At 44.6% G+C, this 17,596-nt stretch overlaps 6 protein-coding genes across 6 annotated transcripts; 4 read left to right on the forward strand and 2 right to left on the reverse strand.

Moving 5' to 3' along the window:
• Nucleotides 1–811: 811 nt before the first annotated feature.
• N7455_009447 (Zn(II)2Cys6 transcription factor) lies at nucleotides 812–3,013 on the forward strand (the record flags this gene model as incomplete). The annotated part of the gene is made up of 1 exon (XM_040954674.2): nucleotides 812–3,013. The coding sequence occupies one exon, from the start codon at nucleotides 812–814 to the stop codon at nucleotides 3,011–3,013; it is 2,202 nt and encodes a 733-aa protein (XP_040814818.2).
• A 365-nt stretch (nucleotides 3,014–3,378) lies between these two features.
• N7455_009448 (uncharacterized protein) lies at nucleotides 3,379–4,302 on the forward strand. Its single transcript, XM_040954745.2, has 2 exons — nucleotides 3,379–4,023; nucleotides 4,087–4,302. The coding sequence occupies exons 1-2, from the start codon at nucleotides 3,435–3,437 to the stop codon at nucleotides 4,209–4,211; spliced, it is 714 nt and encodes a 237-aa protein (XP_040814953.2). The 5' UTR covers nucleotides 3,379–3,434; the 3' UTR covers nucleotides 4,212–4,302.
• A 1,812-nt stretch (nucleotides 4,303–6,114) lies between these two features.
• N7455_009449 (uncharacterized protein) lies at nucleotides 6,115–6,676 on the reverse strand (the record flags this gene model as incomplete). The annotated part of the gene is made up of 2 exons (XM_040954588.2): nucleotides 6,115–6,455; nucleotides 6,517–6,676. The coding sequence occupies 2 exons, from the start codon at nucleotides 6,674–6,676 to the stop codon at nucleotides 6,115–6,117; spliced, it is 501 nt and encodes a 166-aa protein (XP_040814857.1).
• A 3,031-nt stretch (nucleotides 6,677–9,707) lies between these two features.
• Nucleotides 9,708–9,974, forward strand: N7455_009450 (uncharacterized protein; the record flags this gene model as incomplete). The annotated part of the gene is made up of 1 exon (XM_040954595.2): nucleotides 9,708–9,974. The coding sequence occupies one exon, from the start codon at nucleotides 9,708–9,710 to the stop codon at nucleotides 9,972–9,974; it is 267 nt and encodes an 88-aa protein (XP_040814874.2).
• Nucleotides 9,975–14,323: 4,349 nt separating this feature from the next.
• On the forward strand, nucleotides 14,324–15,038 carry N7455_009451 (uncharacterized protein; the record flags this gene model as incomplete). The annotated part of the gene is made up of 5 exons (XM_065606210.1): nucleotides 14,324–14,404; nucleotides 14,432–14,494; nucleotides 14,566–14,676; nucleotides 14,744–14,869; nucleotides 14,919–15,038. 5 exons carry the CDS (start codon nucleotides 14,324–14,326, stop codon nucleotides 15,036–15,038), a joined length of 501 nt encoding a protein of 166 aa, XP_065460173.1.
• Nucleotides 15,039–15,458: 420 nt separating this feature from the next.
• On the reverse strand, nucleotides 15,459–17,290 carry N7455_009452 (amino acid permease; the record flags this gene model as incomplete). The annotated part of the gene is made up of 5 exons (XM_040954662.2): nucleotides 15,459–16,353; nucleotides 16,415–16,563; nucleotides 16,617–16,658; nucleotides 16,713–16,914; nucleotides 16,968–17,290. 5 exons carry the CDS (start codon nucleotides 17,288–17,290, stop codon nucleotides 15,459–15,461), a joined length of 1,611 nt encoding a protein of 536 aa, XP_040815024.1.
• Nucleotides 17,291–17,596: the final 306 nt, after the last annotated feature.

Below are 17,596 nucleotides of genomic sequence, written 5' to 3' on the forward strand. Positions count from 1 at the left end.
GAGCCCCCTAAAGCTACCAAAGCAGGTTAGAGACTAAAATACATTGATCCGCTAGCCGGATCTTAACAGTCACAACTAATAAAGTCTTATCGACGAAGGAGCAGTTAACCTTGGAACCTTAAGGGGGCCTCGACTACATATCATAAATTGCAAAACATCCATGGATGAGGTAACTAACTAGTTATCGTATTTCACCTAGCTGGCCAGTGGCCACCGCAAAACACATAGTAAATGGGATATATTCTACATTTATATCTCAACAAACATGTTTTTATTTTAGCTCCTTCTTTCTCGATAGCTATCGATAAGATTCATTGGCACCATGTATCAGTTTCAAGGAGAGTAGAAAGCTATATTATTATGATTTCGAAAAATACCGAAAAATACGTCGCGAAAAACTAGAAATATATAGATCTGAGTCATAAAGTTATAAAATTTCTTTAAACTCTTTAAAGAGACTAGATATCATCTTAAAAGTAGGAGGCTATAAGGAGAAGTTCCTATAGACTATAGTTGTTAAGATATTAAATTATAGTTTATCGTATTTACTATGTGTTTTCCAGTGGCTGGCTCGGAGGTGAAATACGTTAACTAGTTAGGATTAATAAATCCTCCGGTATGCCGGCTTCATTACGCCGGCAAGTAATCGCTGCCTAAGCCGTTAACAACTTGGTAGGGCCAGGCACCAAGCGTATGCAAACCCTGCAAACTTTTCAGGAGCACAGAGGTGGGTACCGAGTGCCTGTCCACTTCCAGGTTGTATATTTTGCCGACGTTTGTCTCAGTCGCCCAGTCTATCCAGTGATTACCCATGACTACTCGACCGAGCGAATCGGTGCCTGGACTTCCGGGACGTCATGTGGCATCCCGGCGCCATAAGCGGGTCCAGGTAGCTAGGGCATGCGATGAATGCCGACTCCGACGCAGGAAGTGCGATAACAAAGTCCCTTGTTCAAACTGTACAACGACAGACCGAATATGCAGCAACAGTGGAGCGCCCAAAGCATCTACGCTCACGCAAGCCTCTGAGGAGATTGAGTGGCTGAGGCAGAGAGTCCAGCAGCTAGAAGCGAAACTGGAGCAGCGGTCCCATGAGACCAATAATCTTCCCACACCAACAGGGTCTTCCTCATCGCCACCTCGTGTCTTTTCACCGAGGAACTCTGAAATTTCTGACTCGAGTGATTTGAAAAAATACTGGGGCGGCATACAGCTTCGCCCTGCGCGATCATCCAATGATACATGGCTTGGCCCGTCATCACTACATTCTTTCATCCAGCGCCTCAGTGTGTATTTGAGTCTCAATCTTCAACAGACACATGCTCCCAACAATTTGTTGCCGATCTCAGCAAGCGACAACAAATTGCTGGACAGACCAGAAGGCCCCGACATAGACCCAGTACGTAGGCTAGTCTCAACGGGGAAACTTTCTAATTCCGGTGTCTATTTAAGCCCGATACAAGAGGAGTATTTTATCAACTTCTTCTGGCACACATATCACACCTCATTGTTCCCAATATTGGATGAAACCCAGTTCAAGAAGCATTACCAGTCTCTATGGGTGTCTGGTGGCAAAGAACGAAAACCATCAGCCCTCGTCGATGTCATCATTGCCATGTGTATGCAATATGGTATTTCAGCTCTGCCCTCGGATGCCCAAGGGTTCCTTGTAGAAGGCAAGGATGCTTTGGTTGCCGGTCGATGGCACTTTTGGCGTGGGCAGACGCTGCTCACATACGAGCTCGAAAGTCCCTGCCTTTCAACACTACAATGCCATTTACTCTGCGCAGTCTATCTGTGCGGCGGGTCTTTCCACAATATGTTAGACAATTCAATCGGCCAAGCTGTGCGCACCGTTTACGCTTTGGGACTCCATTTGGACCCCTCGCCGAGCATGCCTGAGCAAGACCGCGAAATGCGGAGACGCTTATGGTGGGCGGTCTATCTTATGGATAGCAAAGCCGGAATGAAGCTCGGGCGTCCTTTCTTATTGCGTGATTCTCATGTCATGCCTTTCATCCCTAGTGACAGCTTGGAGGCTGCAAGAATGTCGGGATCCACTTTTGCACCTATTGGCAACAATTCGACCTGGCTGAGCTATAACCTCCACCAGACGGAGCTATACATCAAAGTACGAGTTGCCTACACGAGCTTCTATGATCGGGAACTTCACTTGCGGAATGGCCAGACGATATGGGATGATCGTCATGCCCTCGAAGCCAGCGCGGAAGTTCTGTTTCCACATATCCAGATCCTGAAAGAATGGAGCAACACCGTACCAGATTCTCTAAAGTTGAAGCGTCAAAATAATGGCACGCCTCTTTCGACAGATGACACACGCCTGTTATTCGAGCAGTTCGCACCACTCTGGCTACAGCGGCAGCGCGTTCTTCTTGAGCACTCATACCACCATCTCAGCGTCAATCTATACCGACCACTGATCTCCTTCTCTTCCAAGCCGTCGCCAGGTTCTCGAGCGGAGGAGATCGCTATGCGCTGTGCTTCCCATGCTATCATGCTATCGAAGATTACGCAACAGGTTCTTGTAGAAACTTCCATTCTCGATGGGTGGCATGAGGCCTTCCACTGCCAATGGAATGCAGCTATGACATTGATTGGCTTTGTCATGGTGTATCCAGATGCACTATTGGCCATCGAAGCCAGGAGTGCAATCGACCTTGCAGTCGATGTGTTTGATAACTTCGGTACCAAGTTCTCTGTTGCGGCTAATGCGGCCACCATTACGCGAGATCTATGCGCCAAGGTTGACTTCCTGGCAAAGCATAACCAGTCCCAGCGTGATCCTTTGAATGGCGACCAAACTATCTCTATGGATGATTCTATGGGTATATCGCAAGGTCTCTCATTTGATACTTCCTCGAGCTCATACACAAATGTTCTAGCACCAGATTTAAGTTTGTTTGACATGGCGGTTGATGTGGATTTCTGGAACAATCTGGACGCGCTCTGGCCAGAAGCTGACAATTTGTTTCAATTCCAATCGGAAATCTGAGAATCTGACCTTTTACTCGAAAAAATAATGACCAATCCTACAAGAACAAATCATAAATATGAAAGTTCCAAGGTTGAAACCTCGATGGCGCGGAGTTGCGGAGTCTCAAGCTTGGTGACCACGTAGCTCTGGGGGCAGAATGTGGGGCTCTACTAAACTTTGAATTCATACACTAACTGGCATTCCACTAATTATTCAGTCTTGAAACAGCCACTCATCACGGATTGGCGGAGTAGCGGAGTGCTGAGGGTGGAGTTGCGGAGTTGCGGAGTTCATGTGCACGGACCGGGCGACACTATACAAATCCCCAAGTCGACGGATATAAATACCAGATGATCTGCCAGTTCCAGAATTATCATTATTAGCATCAATCCAAAACAACTCAAGTTTAATCCCAACTCGAATTCCAGCCACCTTCAAAATGACACCCCCTCGCAAAGCCCTCATCGCCATTACCTCGGCCAAGGCTGTTCTGAACAAAGAAACAACAGGCCTCTTCATCACCGAAGCCCTACACCCCTACAACGTCCTCGTAGCTGCGGGCTTTGAAGTCGACCTCGCCTCCGAAACAGGCACCTACACCGCCGACTGGCTCTCCCAAACACCCGACTTCCTCAACGGCGACGACCTGACAATCTGGAACGACGTCAACAGCGACTTCCGCAAGAAGCTGGACAATATGCCCAAAGCCGCCGACCTGGATGCATCGCAGTATGGCGTTTTCTATGCCTCCGCTGGCCACGCCGCTCTGATCGATTACCCGACTGCGACTTCGCTACAGAAGGTCGCTGAGCAGGTCTGGGCCAGCGGTGGTGTTGTTGCTTCTGTTTGTCATGGTCCGGCTATCTTTGCCAATATCCTTGATCGTGAGACAGGAAGGCCTGTTATTCAAGGTCGTCGTCTTACTGGGTTTACTACCGAGGCTGAGAATACTATGGGTATCATTGGTGATTTGAAGAGTTGGAATGTTGAGCTTTGTGAGGAGCTTGCTGCTCGTCTTGGTGCTAAGTGTGAGTTTTAGCTTTGCATTGGAGAATCCTTGGGTGTTTACTGACTTTTCTTTTTTTTGATAGATGAGCGCTCTGTTGGTATTTGGGATGACTTCCATGTCGTTGATGGTCGTCTTGTTACTGGCCAGAACCCTGCTAGTGCGACTTCTACTGCTAAGTCTGCCGTTGAGGTCTTTGAGAAGCTTTAGACAAGTGATTGATATGTTTTAGAATCTTATGGAGATGTTGTTTATCCCATAAATGTTGTTCACACTGCTTAACGTGCTAGCTATCTTCATTTCTTCCATCCATGTCCGCAGATAAATACTTCTTCTGAATACATTTAGATTAAAATAGCGATATACTCGGCCAATTGAATAGGGAAAGACCTATAAATAGTAGCGGTTAATACCCTATCTACACGAGTACCCTAGAGTACATAAAGTATTTTATCCATTCTCTAGCTATTGATAGATAGATAGATTTTTTTTTTTTTAGAGAATCTACATAGGTAGATCATATAGGATGTCTAAGCCAGCGTGGCACTAGACCATATATTCCCTACGTAAAATATTCGCGAGTGTTGTGGTTGGCGGTCGAGTTCATCATGGTTCTTAGTGGTCTTAATGTGGCTTTTGATTGTCTAAGATTGTTTCATTCTACTTTCTATGTAACTTTAATAAGCTTGATCTTTATACGTACTATTCTTTTCGTTCCTTCCTTTTTCTCATCAAGTATACGAGAATTCCACCCAGGAGATTATAACGCTACGTTAGAACTAAGCCCTAGACACTCTCAGGTTACTACACTAAGCTTTGATATCCATTATAAGCAACTAGGAAAACAAAGAAAGATAGTCAAAGAAAGACATCTAATGGTCCTAGGATACTATTTAGAGACTTAAACGTGCCTTCAAGCTATCCTTTTTATACCCCATTATCTCTTTATGTTACAATAACAACAAATACAACCGGAGTACAGAATTCCAGGAAGATTAAAGTCTGCTTTAAATAAATTTTCACTTCAATACGCTATAAGAGCAAGGACCGATTATGGCCTAGTGACTCGAAGGAGAAGCAAGTATAGCAAGAGAAAAGTAGCGGTTCAAAGGGGAAGTATGGCATAATAAGAAAGATCCGAGTTGAAGACTAATATTGTTGTAGTATCTTCCTTTCAGGCTTAGTTATCGAGTTGCCATATCTATATGGTCGCGGCTTTCATATTGCGAATTGAAGAATGAGTGAACTCCTCATCGGTGGTGTAGATCGAAGTATTTCCATCTATATCTGACCTTACGGGATCAGGCTTTGTGGTGACGATGGACAAATCGGCAACCGGAGAGGGGTCGGTATCTCCGCAGTAACTGCTCCTTTGACTCGATACAAGATCATGAAGGACACAACAACGGCATCGACGCATTTGCCAATTTCCAAGAACGAAGCTAGCGGAATAGACAATAATTGTAACTATAACACCGAGACTGTAGTATAGAGCAGGTAGGTACTTGTCTTCCATTTTGATGTCAGATTCTGGAGATGGGAGAAAGCTGTACTCATTAAATTTTCTGCCTGTCAATATATGGTCATATACGCAAATGACGATTCATGGACGTAATGTAATAATCAACAACCCTTGGTATTATTATACCTTAAAGCTAGAATATATGTCTCCGGCGTTAATATCGAGGACGTAACCTAACTAGTATTTGATTGCGACGAAGCAGAGGATTATACCTCGTATAATCCTGACTTTGATTTCAAATACCCACGTTGCCAAACGTCACTCGCCTTTATAAGTGGCCTTCTGCAGCACGCGGAGAGTGGTTGCTATGATAAATTGATAGAAAGAGATAGCTCACTAGCAAATTTCTTCGCTTTGTCAGATCTCGTATTGCCTTAGCCATATAAACGGTTCTGTTTACGAGTGCGGAAATCTTCAACCGAAAAAGACGCCGATCCGGCCAAACATGGTAATTGTTCATGCCGTTCCCACGGCTCTGCGACTAATGTAATGACTGTGCTAGCGTTCGATGCTACCATATTTCCCCCAATGGCCTTTCTGTATTCAAATGACTTCTCAGAGTCCATCGGGAAGTTTGCATGCTTGTTCCTCTCAGAATGTGTTGAAGTCATTGATATCAAAGCCCTCCCACAACAGCTTTCCATACTCAAGTTCGCGGGCAATTTTTCCATCACTATTCCACCATATCGTAGATAGCATGATCATACCCGAGGAATCGCCCTTCTTAATTCCAGGAGGAAGGTTGGGCTTGGCTACCTCGGGAGGATCAACCTTCAATGTGAACCGTACCACGTTTTCCAAGACCGCAAACGAGCCGGGCTCGGAACTGCCGTGGAGTGAAATGGCCTCAACTGAAATATTCGTCATAAGACCGCTAAATCCCTTGTTCTGTTCGAACCAAGCTTGTTTAGATGACCTAACAATACCGAGGGCTATATGAAAATAAAGTGTTAGAATGGTAATTGAGAAGGGAGAAGGGAAATTAGCTCTTACGGATGTCGGTCATGCGATAATCATCAGCCACCATACTGTTCATTTTTTCGGCATCGCCATTGGCAAAAGCTCCGAAGTACTCAGTAATGCGCGCCAGCAATACCTTGTCATCATGGTTTTGGATGCGGTCATTGTTAAATGGGGACGTGGTCGAAGCCATGTTGTATGATATGTGATTTCCGCGGTTTATTTGTCACAGTAGGTGTTGCAAAATGACTATGGTTGCTGAAGGATTGGGCAAGGAATCGAAGCCGTATTTATAGTTTTATTTCTCAATTCGAGTAAATGCTAAATCAAAGGGTTCTCAAGTTCTCCAGTCCCCGGCTCCATGTGCGGTCGATCAAAAAGTGGCGAGGTTACCTACATTGTGCCTCGACGCGCAGTGTGTCACACTTCAGCTTCAAGCTGAGCGCCACTTGGGCTTGCCGGTTTTGGGTGGAATTAAGTCATTCGCAGTCAACAAATGATGCACCTATTCCATGCATTGTGATGCAGGAAGGCTGCCGTGCTGAGACATTGCCCTTTGCCGTCCTAGGCCCCGGCATGGCCGCCATGAACTATTACAGTCATCGTAAAAATAAATTGTCCCTAGTATTGAGTCACTTAACTGCGCTGACTAATTAAGAACCCGCTGGCGCGAATCACGGCCGAGACAGTCTGATCAGTCTATCAAAATGAGTAACCCCATACGGTCATCTTCTGTTCTAGATTAAGGCGAGCGCTAATAGCTAGGGTCGACAAGGTTCTCGCGCGGTGTATCAGCCGTAAGGCAGATGTGCAGTCCCGCTGCGTAGGGATTCTTTTCCTAAAGGAGTATAGGGCAAATGCGCCTGCATACCCTTCCTACTAGTAGTCAGAATTCTGTTTAATATGGATCTGCCAAGTCCACGCTAAACTTTGTTAGCGTGGTGTATTGCATATACCATCTACACCAATCTGCAAGTCATTTAGTAGCAAAAGCACAGTATGCGGATGTAATAAAACGCCAACTTTACTAGTTTAAAGATATATGCAGGACCCACATTGACAGAATTCTGACGAGGGAGGGTACACAGGGCAGCTTACATAGGTTGTAGTCGCGGGGTCGTAGAAGAGCCGACGCGTCACACGGGGAAAATGGGGTAGCGGTGCTTAGGATCCGGGCCAATGGCAAAAATGCCTCACCTGCAAGTCGTAGGAGAAAGGAAGGCGAAAAGAAAATCGTGGAGTGTTAGATGGAGGGGGAAGAGCAGGGTTGTTTATAGAACGACGCATGCGGCAGAGGAATGCAGACGGACTAAGAGCGCTAAGCTAAAAGTCTCAAGGACGCAATTATTCCGCTTTATTCCATCCAATATCCGATATGGTGTAATCCAGGGGGACAGCGGAAAGACCACGGTTGTGCGTGGTGTTGTAGGAGATAATCGTGGTGATTCCGTATGGGGTTTTATAGATCATATCAGGACTAGTGCCATATGTCCAACTGGTGCTGTATGTCTATTATAAGCTCGGCGGCTTTATTATGGGCGATAATTAATTGATTGTCATGCGAAATGAGTGTCATTATCTTTGCTTATAGTGGTTAAGTATCGTAAACTCCCCGGGCGTTCATCTCTCAAACCTCGGCGACACCATCACACTAGTTGAATGAACAAGGACTGAAAGTTGACAGTGTAAGCTATCTGTCCCGACAGGGATTTGATAGGCTACTAGTTACTTTTGCTCATTCAAACTTCTACTATGAATATTGGTCTATTGTCTTTAGTTTCCACAAAAGTACTACTCTCTCCTCAACAAAACGAACTTCTCCTATCCAGAAGCATACTATAGTTGGATTGGTAATCATACCCCTCAAGTGTACCATGTGCCTTCTGATTTGATATTCTCGTGTAAATTAGAATAAAAAAGAATACCTTAGGGTCTCTCAGTAAAAGTCCCTTTGGAATCAAGCAGATGATAGAAGAAGCTGCCCAGGAGGATATCCTATATTTGGCCAAGGAATCCTCACTAGCTTTGAGCGAAATGATTAATAGCATTAAGTTAAGAAAGTTTGGCGACACTTCCCAAGGTGATAAATTTCTCTTTGATCATCTTTTTTTAGTGAAATTCTCTCGACGCCTAGTCACATTTTCCCAGTATTCGCGCTAGTGTCCCCGAACTATACACGAAGTCACCACAATTTTTGATTTCGGACCACGCCACATCGTAGCCATTCCACCGTCACTACCGTTAATACCATATCGGATATACTTGTTGAAAGAATTGCTTTTTGTAACTACAAAAGGAGACCACATTAATCTTAAAAGAACTAGTTATTCTCAGCCCTAGTATATCCCGTACGTGGTTCTGTAAAGTCTCTATATCCCCTATATGTTTGCCGTTTCTTACCTCCTTCTACGGTTGACCTATTAGGGCATTTATATTCAAGTTGGCGAATTGCTCACCGAAGAAGGGAAGTTTAGTCCTACGATATCAACCTAGGTGCTTTTCGGCAAGTTCTGGTTGGTAAAGCTTTTTGGACTTTAACGCTTGACCGGAAATTCTGTTCGAGTCACGAAGTAAAATAAGGTTGTCTCTTTTTATTCAATATATTTTGTTCTCCACGTCAGTGAGTCTCGTAGGAACAATCATATAATAGAGATGTCAAAATGCATTGTTAGAATAGATTGTAGGATGATATGGGAAACTATAGGTATCATAGGAGTTTTACCCAACAGATCCCTCCTTACTTTTCGATAGGAAACTGAATCTATGAGATCTTCTTTCTTACTGAGCAGTAAAGACTTTTGACCAGAATTTCTGGTGGCAAAGTCAAGTGGCAGAGGTATAATCTCCATAGCTGACTTGCTGAATTGATTGATATCATAGCACACCAATTATTTAGACATCTTGTATAGTCGCTCGCTGGGGTCCGCTGGGGTCCGAACCCTAAGAGTCACCACTAAAACTCTACTGAGTATCTTTACCAGGTAGACCTCTGTAGCTCAGCGTTCTTTCCTTACACGAGGTCGTTTCTATGAGCAACCAATCTCCTAAAAAGTTGATCATGGACCTATGGACGCCCCTTCCCAATGGATTTCCATGGATGAAAACACCTTTTGTCAGGTTCCCTCGACTTTTTATCTCATCAAGAAACCCCGACACTTGCTCCCCCGAGCAGCTCCATTGGTAAGTCCCCTCCCCCAATTTCTTTTTTGCTAACTTTTTATAGAATGCCGTCTAGAGACACTGTCCTCCTCTTGGTCCTTGTCCACATCACGGCTGTCATTACGATAGTCCGTGGGTGGCGGGCTCTGTACCGTTGGGGTGTGCGTGGTTGGAGATGGTTCTGCGCTCGCCATAACCGCGCCAATGCCATAGAGCTGGACGAACTTGCGGCCGAGATGAGGCAGATCTACTTAGATAGGCAGTACAACGCCCGATGGGGCATGGTGGACTGGTTGGATGAGACCACCGTCCAGCCCGACTATTTTGTGTGAGAAGGAGGTGAGTGCCCCCCCCCCCCCCCCCCCCGGGTCATGTTTGCTAATTATTTTTTAGGCATTGGTGTTGTTGGTTGTTCTGTTTCTTCTTTTCCCTTTTTTTTCTTTTTGTCGAAAGCCATGGGGCCATTTGTATATAACTTAGGTAGCTAATGTATGTGTTCTGTAGCCGGTAGGCTGTAGGCTGTAGGCCGTAGTACACCGATGCAAATCTCGCCCTTCTACGCAGGGTCGGTGACTAGTAGCCCTCGGGTGAAGCTAAGACGAGATTAAGTAGAGTGTTTTTGAAAAAAAGATGACAGTTTATTGAATACTATATCTAGTCTAAACGAATACAACTTCTGTGTACCTTTCTTGATTACGTTAGAACCGGTCTTATTAGAGTGATCTAATGAATATGCGCTTGGGAGTTAGCATTCAGGTCAACCTATGTAGGTGTTGTGATGCGGCTGGACGGGCGGAGTCGCGAGAGGCTTTGAAATATCATCATCGATAGGAGACGCGGAGTTGACAGTGACACTGTGTTATGCTTCTTCGTGGCGAGAAAGAAGAGCATGTCTGTTCAGGGCATTGGCGCGACATGCGAACTTGTGTCACTGGTAAAATTGTATAGTATCGACACCAAGAAAGCAAATATGGTTTGGGTTTCCTCTACGGTTGCGATGGATCCCGTGATATCTATGGGCAAAGCAGTGGTAGCGTAATTGGAAGCACCATCACAACAATAAGAAGCCGACGGTTTTTGGTTCGACGAGGCACTTTGGTTTCTACACTGGTGGCGAAATTCAATATTTAAGCAACCTTGGAGTCTATCTGTCTCCTAGGGCCTAAAAAGAACGTATGCTAGATATTGACGAAAGGTCTGGGAGTCCGGTTTATATAGGTGAGATTGACATGCTTATTTTAGTTTGCGAGTCTGTTGCGAGATATATAAGTAGATATATATAAATTGTAGAGGTTTGGTTGACAGTATAAAAGTTGGCTTAGTCTTGATTAATTTTCTCGGGATATACGATATCCAGTTCAGCGTTTGCACTAATTAGTGCCAAGCGAATTGTCGTCCTATAAGCGTGGGGGCTATCTGACTTCGGGCAGGGTTACGCTATAAGAGCAGGGTATTTCAACTCCATTAGAGGTAGTATAGCTGGAAAGCTAATCAAGACGAGAAACTGAGTCCGAATATATAGCTGGTTGATCAAAATAAATAGTGTGACTTGTCTACACGCCGCTCAGCGAAATTGACGACTTTGAACTTTATAAGAGAGACCATATTCAGAAGATATTATATCAGCCCATGGCAGCCAATTTGGAAAGTGAGGAGCAAAACGAGCAATCTAGCAAACTTCAATCCGCTACTTATGACAATTACCATCCCACCCTTTGCTGGGCCTCCTATCGCCCCCCAGATCCCTATGTAGCGTTATCTTAAAATCATATTGTTTGCCCCCCGCAATATTCCAGCCATGACATTGGTACCAGTTAGAGCTTTTATCCTTAATGAAGAAGTTGGGTTGAGCTTCATTAAAGAAATTCTTTAGCCAGAATTCGGTTTCGTACCTACTTAGTCTAGAGCTGATCTTTTGGAAGAGCCCTGACAAAGCTGTTTCTTTAGAAGCTTGGAAAATAAACTCATTTTCCACCTGGAAAGTCTTGGAAGTTTTGTTGGACCGAGCTCGAGTTAGGACAAATACCCGTGCTAGAGGATGCTGAATAGTGCAGATGTGTGTAAACGTCCTAGATAATTTCTGATAAGACGATCGTCTTAAAGTATCCTGTTGAGATTGAAAGTACTCAATTGGATGTTGCTTTTGATGGAATGTGATACTCGAGCATGGACAAATGTCAACTTTGTCATCGTGCTGGAAGTCGCACCAAGTATTACATTCGAATATAGCGGGCTTTGGATCACATCTCCAACCAAATTTTAGAAACTGCCATCTAGAGTGCCGGTGAAGATTTTGACATCTAGAACAGTATACCCAGCGCTCGTTTTGAAGGCGACGAAGTAGTAACGTCCTAGGCAATGTTGATAGGACACATATGCCACGCTGTCTGTTGTATGAGACATAGTTGGCATGCAACCTCTTAGAGCTCAGTGCAAAACAAGCTCGGTCCAGGTCGGAAAGAAGCTGGAAGATAATTTCCACTATTTCCGAGGGGATCTTCCAGAGTGTCTTGAATTTCTTGGGCTCGACTGGTTCGACTGGTTCGACCCTAGGGGGTGGATCACGGACTCGCAAAATATTGCAAAAAGGTATGCTGGTGCGTCGAGTCATGGTGAGCATTCATTCAACTAATATCTTGTACAGGGAAGGTTTTGCTTGTCGCCGGGGAGAGGGATTTATTTTGTATGACACATACTACTATGACACGCACACTTCCATAGGTTTCATAGACCGGCAACCCGTTAATACTTCCGGGGTCAGCTCTACCGATATCCATGGATTTCCAGACTCTTGACTTATGAGCCATTTTTACCATACATTGATCGTACCACAGATTTCTGTCAGATAACGCTAAACCATATCTGGCAAGGCCGCTCTGTGTTCATACTGCGCCGCCAGGCGGGTAGAGCTCAGGAGCTCAGTAATCCGGATCAATAGCAAAAATGCCTCAATATAAGGCCTAGGGAGAAGTAAGGCGAAAAAGGGAACCTGGGCTGTTGGGCGGGAAGGGGGACTATATACAACCACGCACGGCCAGGTATTGGTGGCGCTAAACTAAAATGGATCAGATTAAACCTAATGAAGAATTTCGCAGTCCCCATCCGATATGGTGTAGTGGCTAACATCGCCGTCTCTCACACGGCAGCCGGGGGTTCGATTCCCCCTATCGGAGTTTTCTTTTTTGTCCTTTTTATCTTTTTCCTCATTTTTCTAATGGTCTATACTCTCAGTAACTACTCTATTCCATCCCGAAGTGTAGTTGATGCTGCTGTCTGCTCTCATTTCATAAAGTCAGGAGTCAAGGAAGATATTACGGAAAGCTTACCATGAAAATCGGTATCACGTAGGAATGGGCGCCGAGCCCCACGATTGTAAAAGTACGTTAACCCAGGGATCTCACGGTTAAAAACTTTCGGTTTACATCATATCCATCTTGTTCAGTCTACAATGAAATTGCCATATCATTTACGCACAAGTGGCATTGGCGCGAATGTCAACTGAAAAGATCCATAGATCGGTGACATAAGCTACAGCAGAACGAAGGATTGCTTTCAAGGTTGACGTTGCAGCGGTATGAAGCAGATAGCTAATACAAAGGTGAGACCTGTAGGGACCATCTAGGCGATGGCATACACTCTAGGGTCATTCGATGTAAATTGCGGGGGCGGGATTGCCGGAAAATAAATGTGAAGTAATGGTATCGGGGGAATAGGCCAAACAAATTAGCCCCTATGGTTCCGAGTCCTACGTTACAGATTGTGGAGGCGAATATATATTTTCATTGGGTAGCCTGGTCCTGGGTGTGCAACTCCCGATGTGGAAAATTTACATCCAACGAGAATTTGTTGAATAATATACTACAGAGTAATACACTAAACAGCATGTAGTAACAGAATTGAAGTCTTTCACAAAGGTGTATAAAATAAATTGTAAAAAGGTCTAATCTCTTCATACAAATGAGGCCATATTTATGTCTTTCCTTTCCAGAACCAGAAAGAATTGTAGGCAATGAGCGGTGTCATTCCTAAGCACTGTATTCTCCATGGCTGCATGGTTCGCACATGGATTAATGAAGGCGACGGTGCATGAGAAGCAGTCCGAATTGCAATCTAGTCTCGATTCCGTTAGAGTCCTGAATTATTGGCATGCAAGAATTGACATGTCGCAAAAGAAGTAACGTATGTATGAAATCAGTTAACTAGGGTTTAGCGTTGAACAACTCCAAAGACATGTTAATTATGACGAATTAATTTGGATTTTCAACAGAATTCCCGAAATATCAGTTACTTTAAAAGGATGACCGAGAGACCTCCCGCTGTATAGACCCTGGGATTGAAATAATAACAAGGATATTCGTTTCTTCGGCTTAGATGTGACATCGGGATCAACCGTGAATAATCAACTATTGAGCCAAGAATTGGGAAACACTGTTCAGAAATTTACTTCACATATACGAGATAGATCTGAATGACGACAAAAGAGCCATGGAAGTGCATTTTTCTTTAACTAGGAAACGCCCGCTTCATCAACATAGCCGATTCCCTGTGTTGAGGAATAGCTTGTTATAAAAAGCCACTATAGTGTGAACCATTTTTACCTTCACCCAACCGTCCATCTCATCGGTCTGAAAAACAAAACATTTCTAACACTTTATATCTTTAACCCATTATCTAAACAACCATGAAGGTCCTTTTGACAGTCTCCACCGTTTTGGCCCTCGTCGGCCTTTCAATTTGCCAGAACACATGCACCGCAGACGATGTCCTCAACTCACTAACTGCAGCCTAGCATTATGCAGACAAGATGCAGTCCGTAACCGATTCTTCAGATGATAATATTGATCCTTCAGTAGTGAGTTTGAATCTACATTTAAACCCATATCTTCTATACAAGGGCTCGGAACTAACTAGGCTCTGACCCAGCCCATCTTCAAGAACTTCGAAAGCCAAACCAACCATTTCAACGAAGATTTGCAGTGCACTTTTAATACAACCCCAGCGGAGCAGACTGCTATTTGTAGTGCTTATGAAAAGGTTAGTTGAACTCTGACTTTCTGTGTGGGCCATCGGCTTAACATATATTCTCTTTCTACACATTTAGTTCGCGACGTCCCAGCTGGGTTACTACCACATGGCCGATGGACGCGCTTTCTACGAGAAAAATGGACACGGTGATAATGCTGTCAAGATGCATGGGTATATCTTGCAGTCGCAGCACGCTTTGGAGGTAATAAGTAAATAAATATTTCTCGGTTATGCTCTAACAAGCAATACAGAACTACACAACTCAAGTCAAAGCAGCTGCTGCATCGTGTGTGGGCCGCATTGAAACAGCTTATACACCGCTGGGTACGCAGCTTCAAGAGTTGCTAGAGGCTTACCCCGGAACGGCTTAGTCGAATAGAAGAGCTGTTATACCTAGCGTAAGAAGGGAAAGAAACGAGATTTGAGATTTGATGAATTGGTGTTCCAGAATGTCTTCGCTAGTGGCAGATGTTGAACTCTCTGCCAATTTAGTCGCATTATTTGGAGAACTAGTTTGGAAATCTAGTTTCATTGATCGAAAGTTTTTACCTCATTGTGGTCTCACTGTCAAAGTAGCCTGGAGATTAAGCGTCGAATGCATACCCTGTAACCCACTATTATAACTAGTGCCCAGATGATACCTAACGTTGCCGTAGAATAACGAAAAAAAAAAAAAAAAAAAAAAAACCAAGACAGAGTATGCCACGAGAGAAAGAGTAAATATATATTGGGTATGGTAATAGGTAGTAATGGAACAGGAGGTATCATAAGAAAACAAAGAAATAGCAAAACTAGAAGAACAACCACTGCCCAAACCGTTGAGCTTTACCCCAAGCACCCGCCTTCTTCTCCGTAACCAGACCCTCAGGCCCATCCTCTTGAGAAGGATCATAGCGATCCGTCCTCAAATCCATATCAGACTTCCTCACAAAGCTAGTTCTCTTGATCAGCTTCCAAGCCAGGAACATGAAAATCATGACGGGAATTTCAATATAAAACGAGACAAAATCGACCTTCTTGAAGTGCGGACTGAAGCACTTCCACCCTTGAACAAGAACAAGAACAATATTAAGCCCAACAGCAAAGATCGGACCATACGGATAAGTCCAATTCTTGAAAGGAAGAAGATGCTCAATACCCTGAGCCCGGATCGCCGAGCGGAATCGCAGAGAAGCAAGACCGATACAGATCCACGAGAGCTGGTTTGAGACACCGACGATATTCTGCAGCCAAGACCACAACTGTCCAGCGCCGATATAGCTGGCACCGAAGCAGAGACCGCTAATCACGGATGTCGCAAGGACGGCCACCCACGGAACATGGAAACGGTTGAGCTGACCGAAGAATTTGGGCGCATACCCATCGACAGCGAGAGTGAATAGAAGCCGAGATCCGGCAAAGAGGGCATGGTTCGCAGCTGAAATGACGGAGGTCATGATGACGGCGTTGATGAAGCTGCCAGCAACTGCGGAACCGGCTTGTTGGAAGACGATTGTGAAGGGGCTGGTCTTTGTGTCACCATCTGAGAGACCGGGGTAGTCATATGGTACATTGAGACCGACGATGAGGATTGAGAGGAGGTAGAAGAGAAGAATACGCCAGAAGACGTTGCGGACGACTTTTGGCATTGTTTTCGCAGGGCTTTTAGTTTCACCGGCTGTGATGGCAATGGATTCGGTGCCGCCGCTGTTTGATTGTTAGAATGAAGCTCATTTAGCAAAAGGAATGATGAGATGGGGCTACATACTATGCGAAGGAGGCTGTGACGAATACTGATGCAAAGCCGCCGATTCCACCAACGAAGGGTGCATCGCCTTTGTGCCAATTTTTGCCGCCGATGTACTCGTGGTCTGTATTTCCACCGCAGTTCACGGCAATACCAAGGATGATAAAGATCTAAAAAGCGAATTAGCTAGGCGTGCGGATGCTTTATAAGGGATGGCACTCACAATGATGGTGACGACTTTGAGTAAACTCAACCAGTATTCAACCTAGATAAGAACGGTCAGATCAAGTGCAATAGAGTAAAGGTCATCTATACATACCTCACCATAAACCTTCACAGATAAGACGTTCAATGCAATGACAACAACCAAAAAGATTAGACTGATTGCCCAACCGGGGAAATTATCAGTCCAATACTGCAACAAAAGCTGCAAAGCAATGATATCTGATGCAGTAGAAACAGCATCATTAAACCAATAATTCCAAGTCAATGCGAATCCAAGCGCATCATCCACGAAGCGACTATAAAATAAGTCAGTAACCATCCGGTCAGAACAAACTCAAAGAATACTCACCCAGCATAGGTACAGAAAGATCCAGCAACAGGCATAAAAGCCGCCATCTCACCAAGACACAGCATAGTGATAAAGACAATACCACCGCAGATAGCGTATGCAATAAGCGTTGAAGCAGGCCCACCCTTAGCGAGTGACGATCCCGTTCCGAGGAACAAACCAGTGCCGATAGTACCGCCAATCGCGATCATCTGCACCTGACGCCCAGACAAGCGGCGAGCCAGCTTGTCTGCGTTGACAAATGGGTTTGTCTGGTAATCATCGCCTGTTGCGTCTGGAGCCTTGGAGGACTCTGCTCCCGGCTGTTTCTCGATATCGGCCATGATGTGGAGATCGAGATGGATACGAAAGTATCCTCTAGCTTTGTGTTAGTATAGATATATCATAGATACATATAAAAAAAACACAGGCCGAATCATGTAATGTCACCACTCACCAGTCCCTGGTATGTTGTTGTATGCACTGAGATGTTCCAGCCCTAAGTCGCGTGACCCACACTTAGTAACTTAGGTAGTTGCACCAAATTATATTTGAAACATGGACCCTGAACAGTCAAAATAAAGATATAACATCGATACAAAGAAGAGAAAAAAAGCCCACCAGAAGACTTTTATTCCCTGATGGCGTGA

This window comes from Penicillium solitum, assembly GCF_028829755.1.
Source record: "Penicillium solitum strain IBT 25940 chromosome Unknown utg000008l_segment0_segment0, whole genome shotgun sequence".
NCBI lineage: Eukaryota > Fungi > Ascomycota > Eurotiomycetes > Eurotiales > Aspergillaceae > Penicillium > Penicillium solitum.

Bases quoted from the DNA above. Each gene is read 5' to 3' on its own strand.
- N7455_009448 (XM_040954745.2), top strand. From the start codon at position 3,435: ATGACACCCCCTCGCAAAGCCCTCATCGCCATTACCTCGGCCAAGGCT. The intron at 4,024-4,086 runs GTGAGTTTTAGC...TTTTTTTGATAG, and splicing joins TGCTCGTCTTGGTGCTAAGT to ATGAGCGCTCTGTTGGTATT.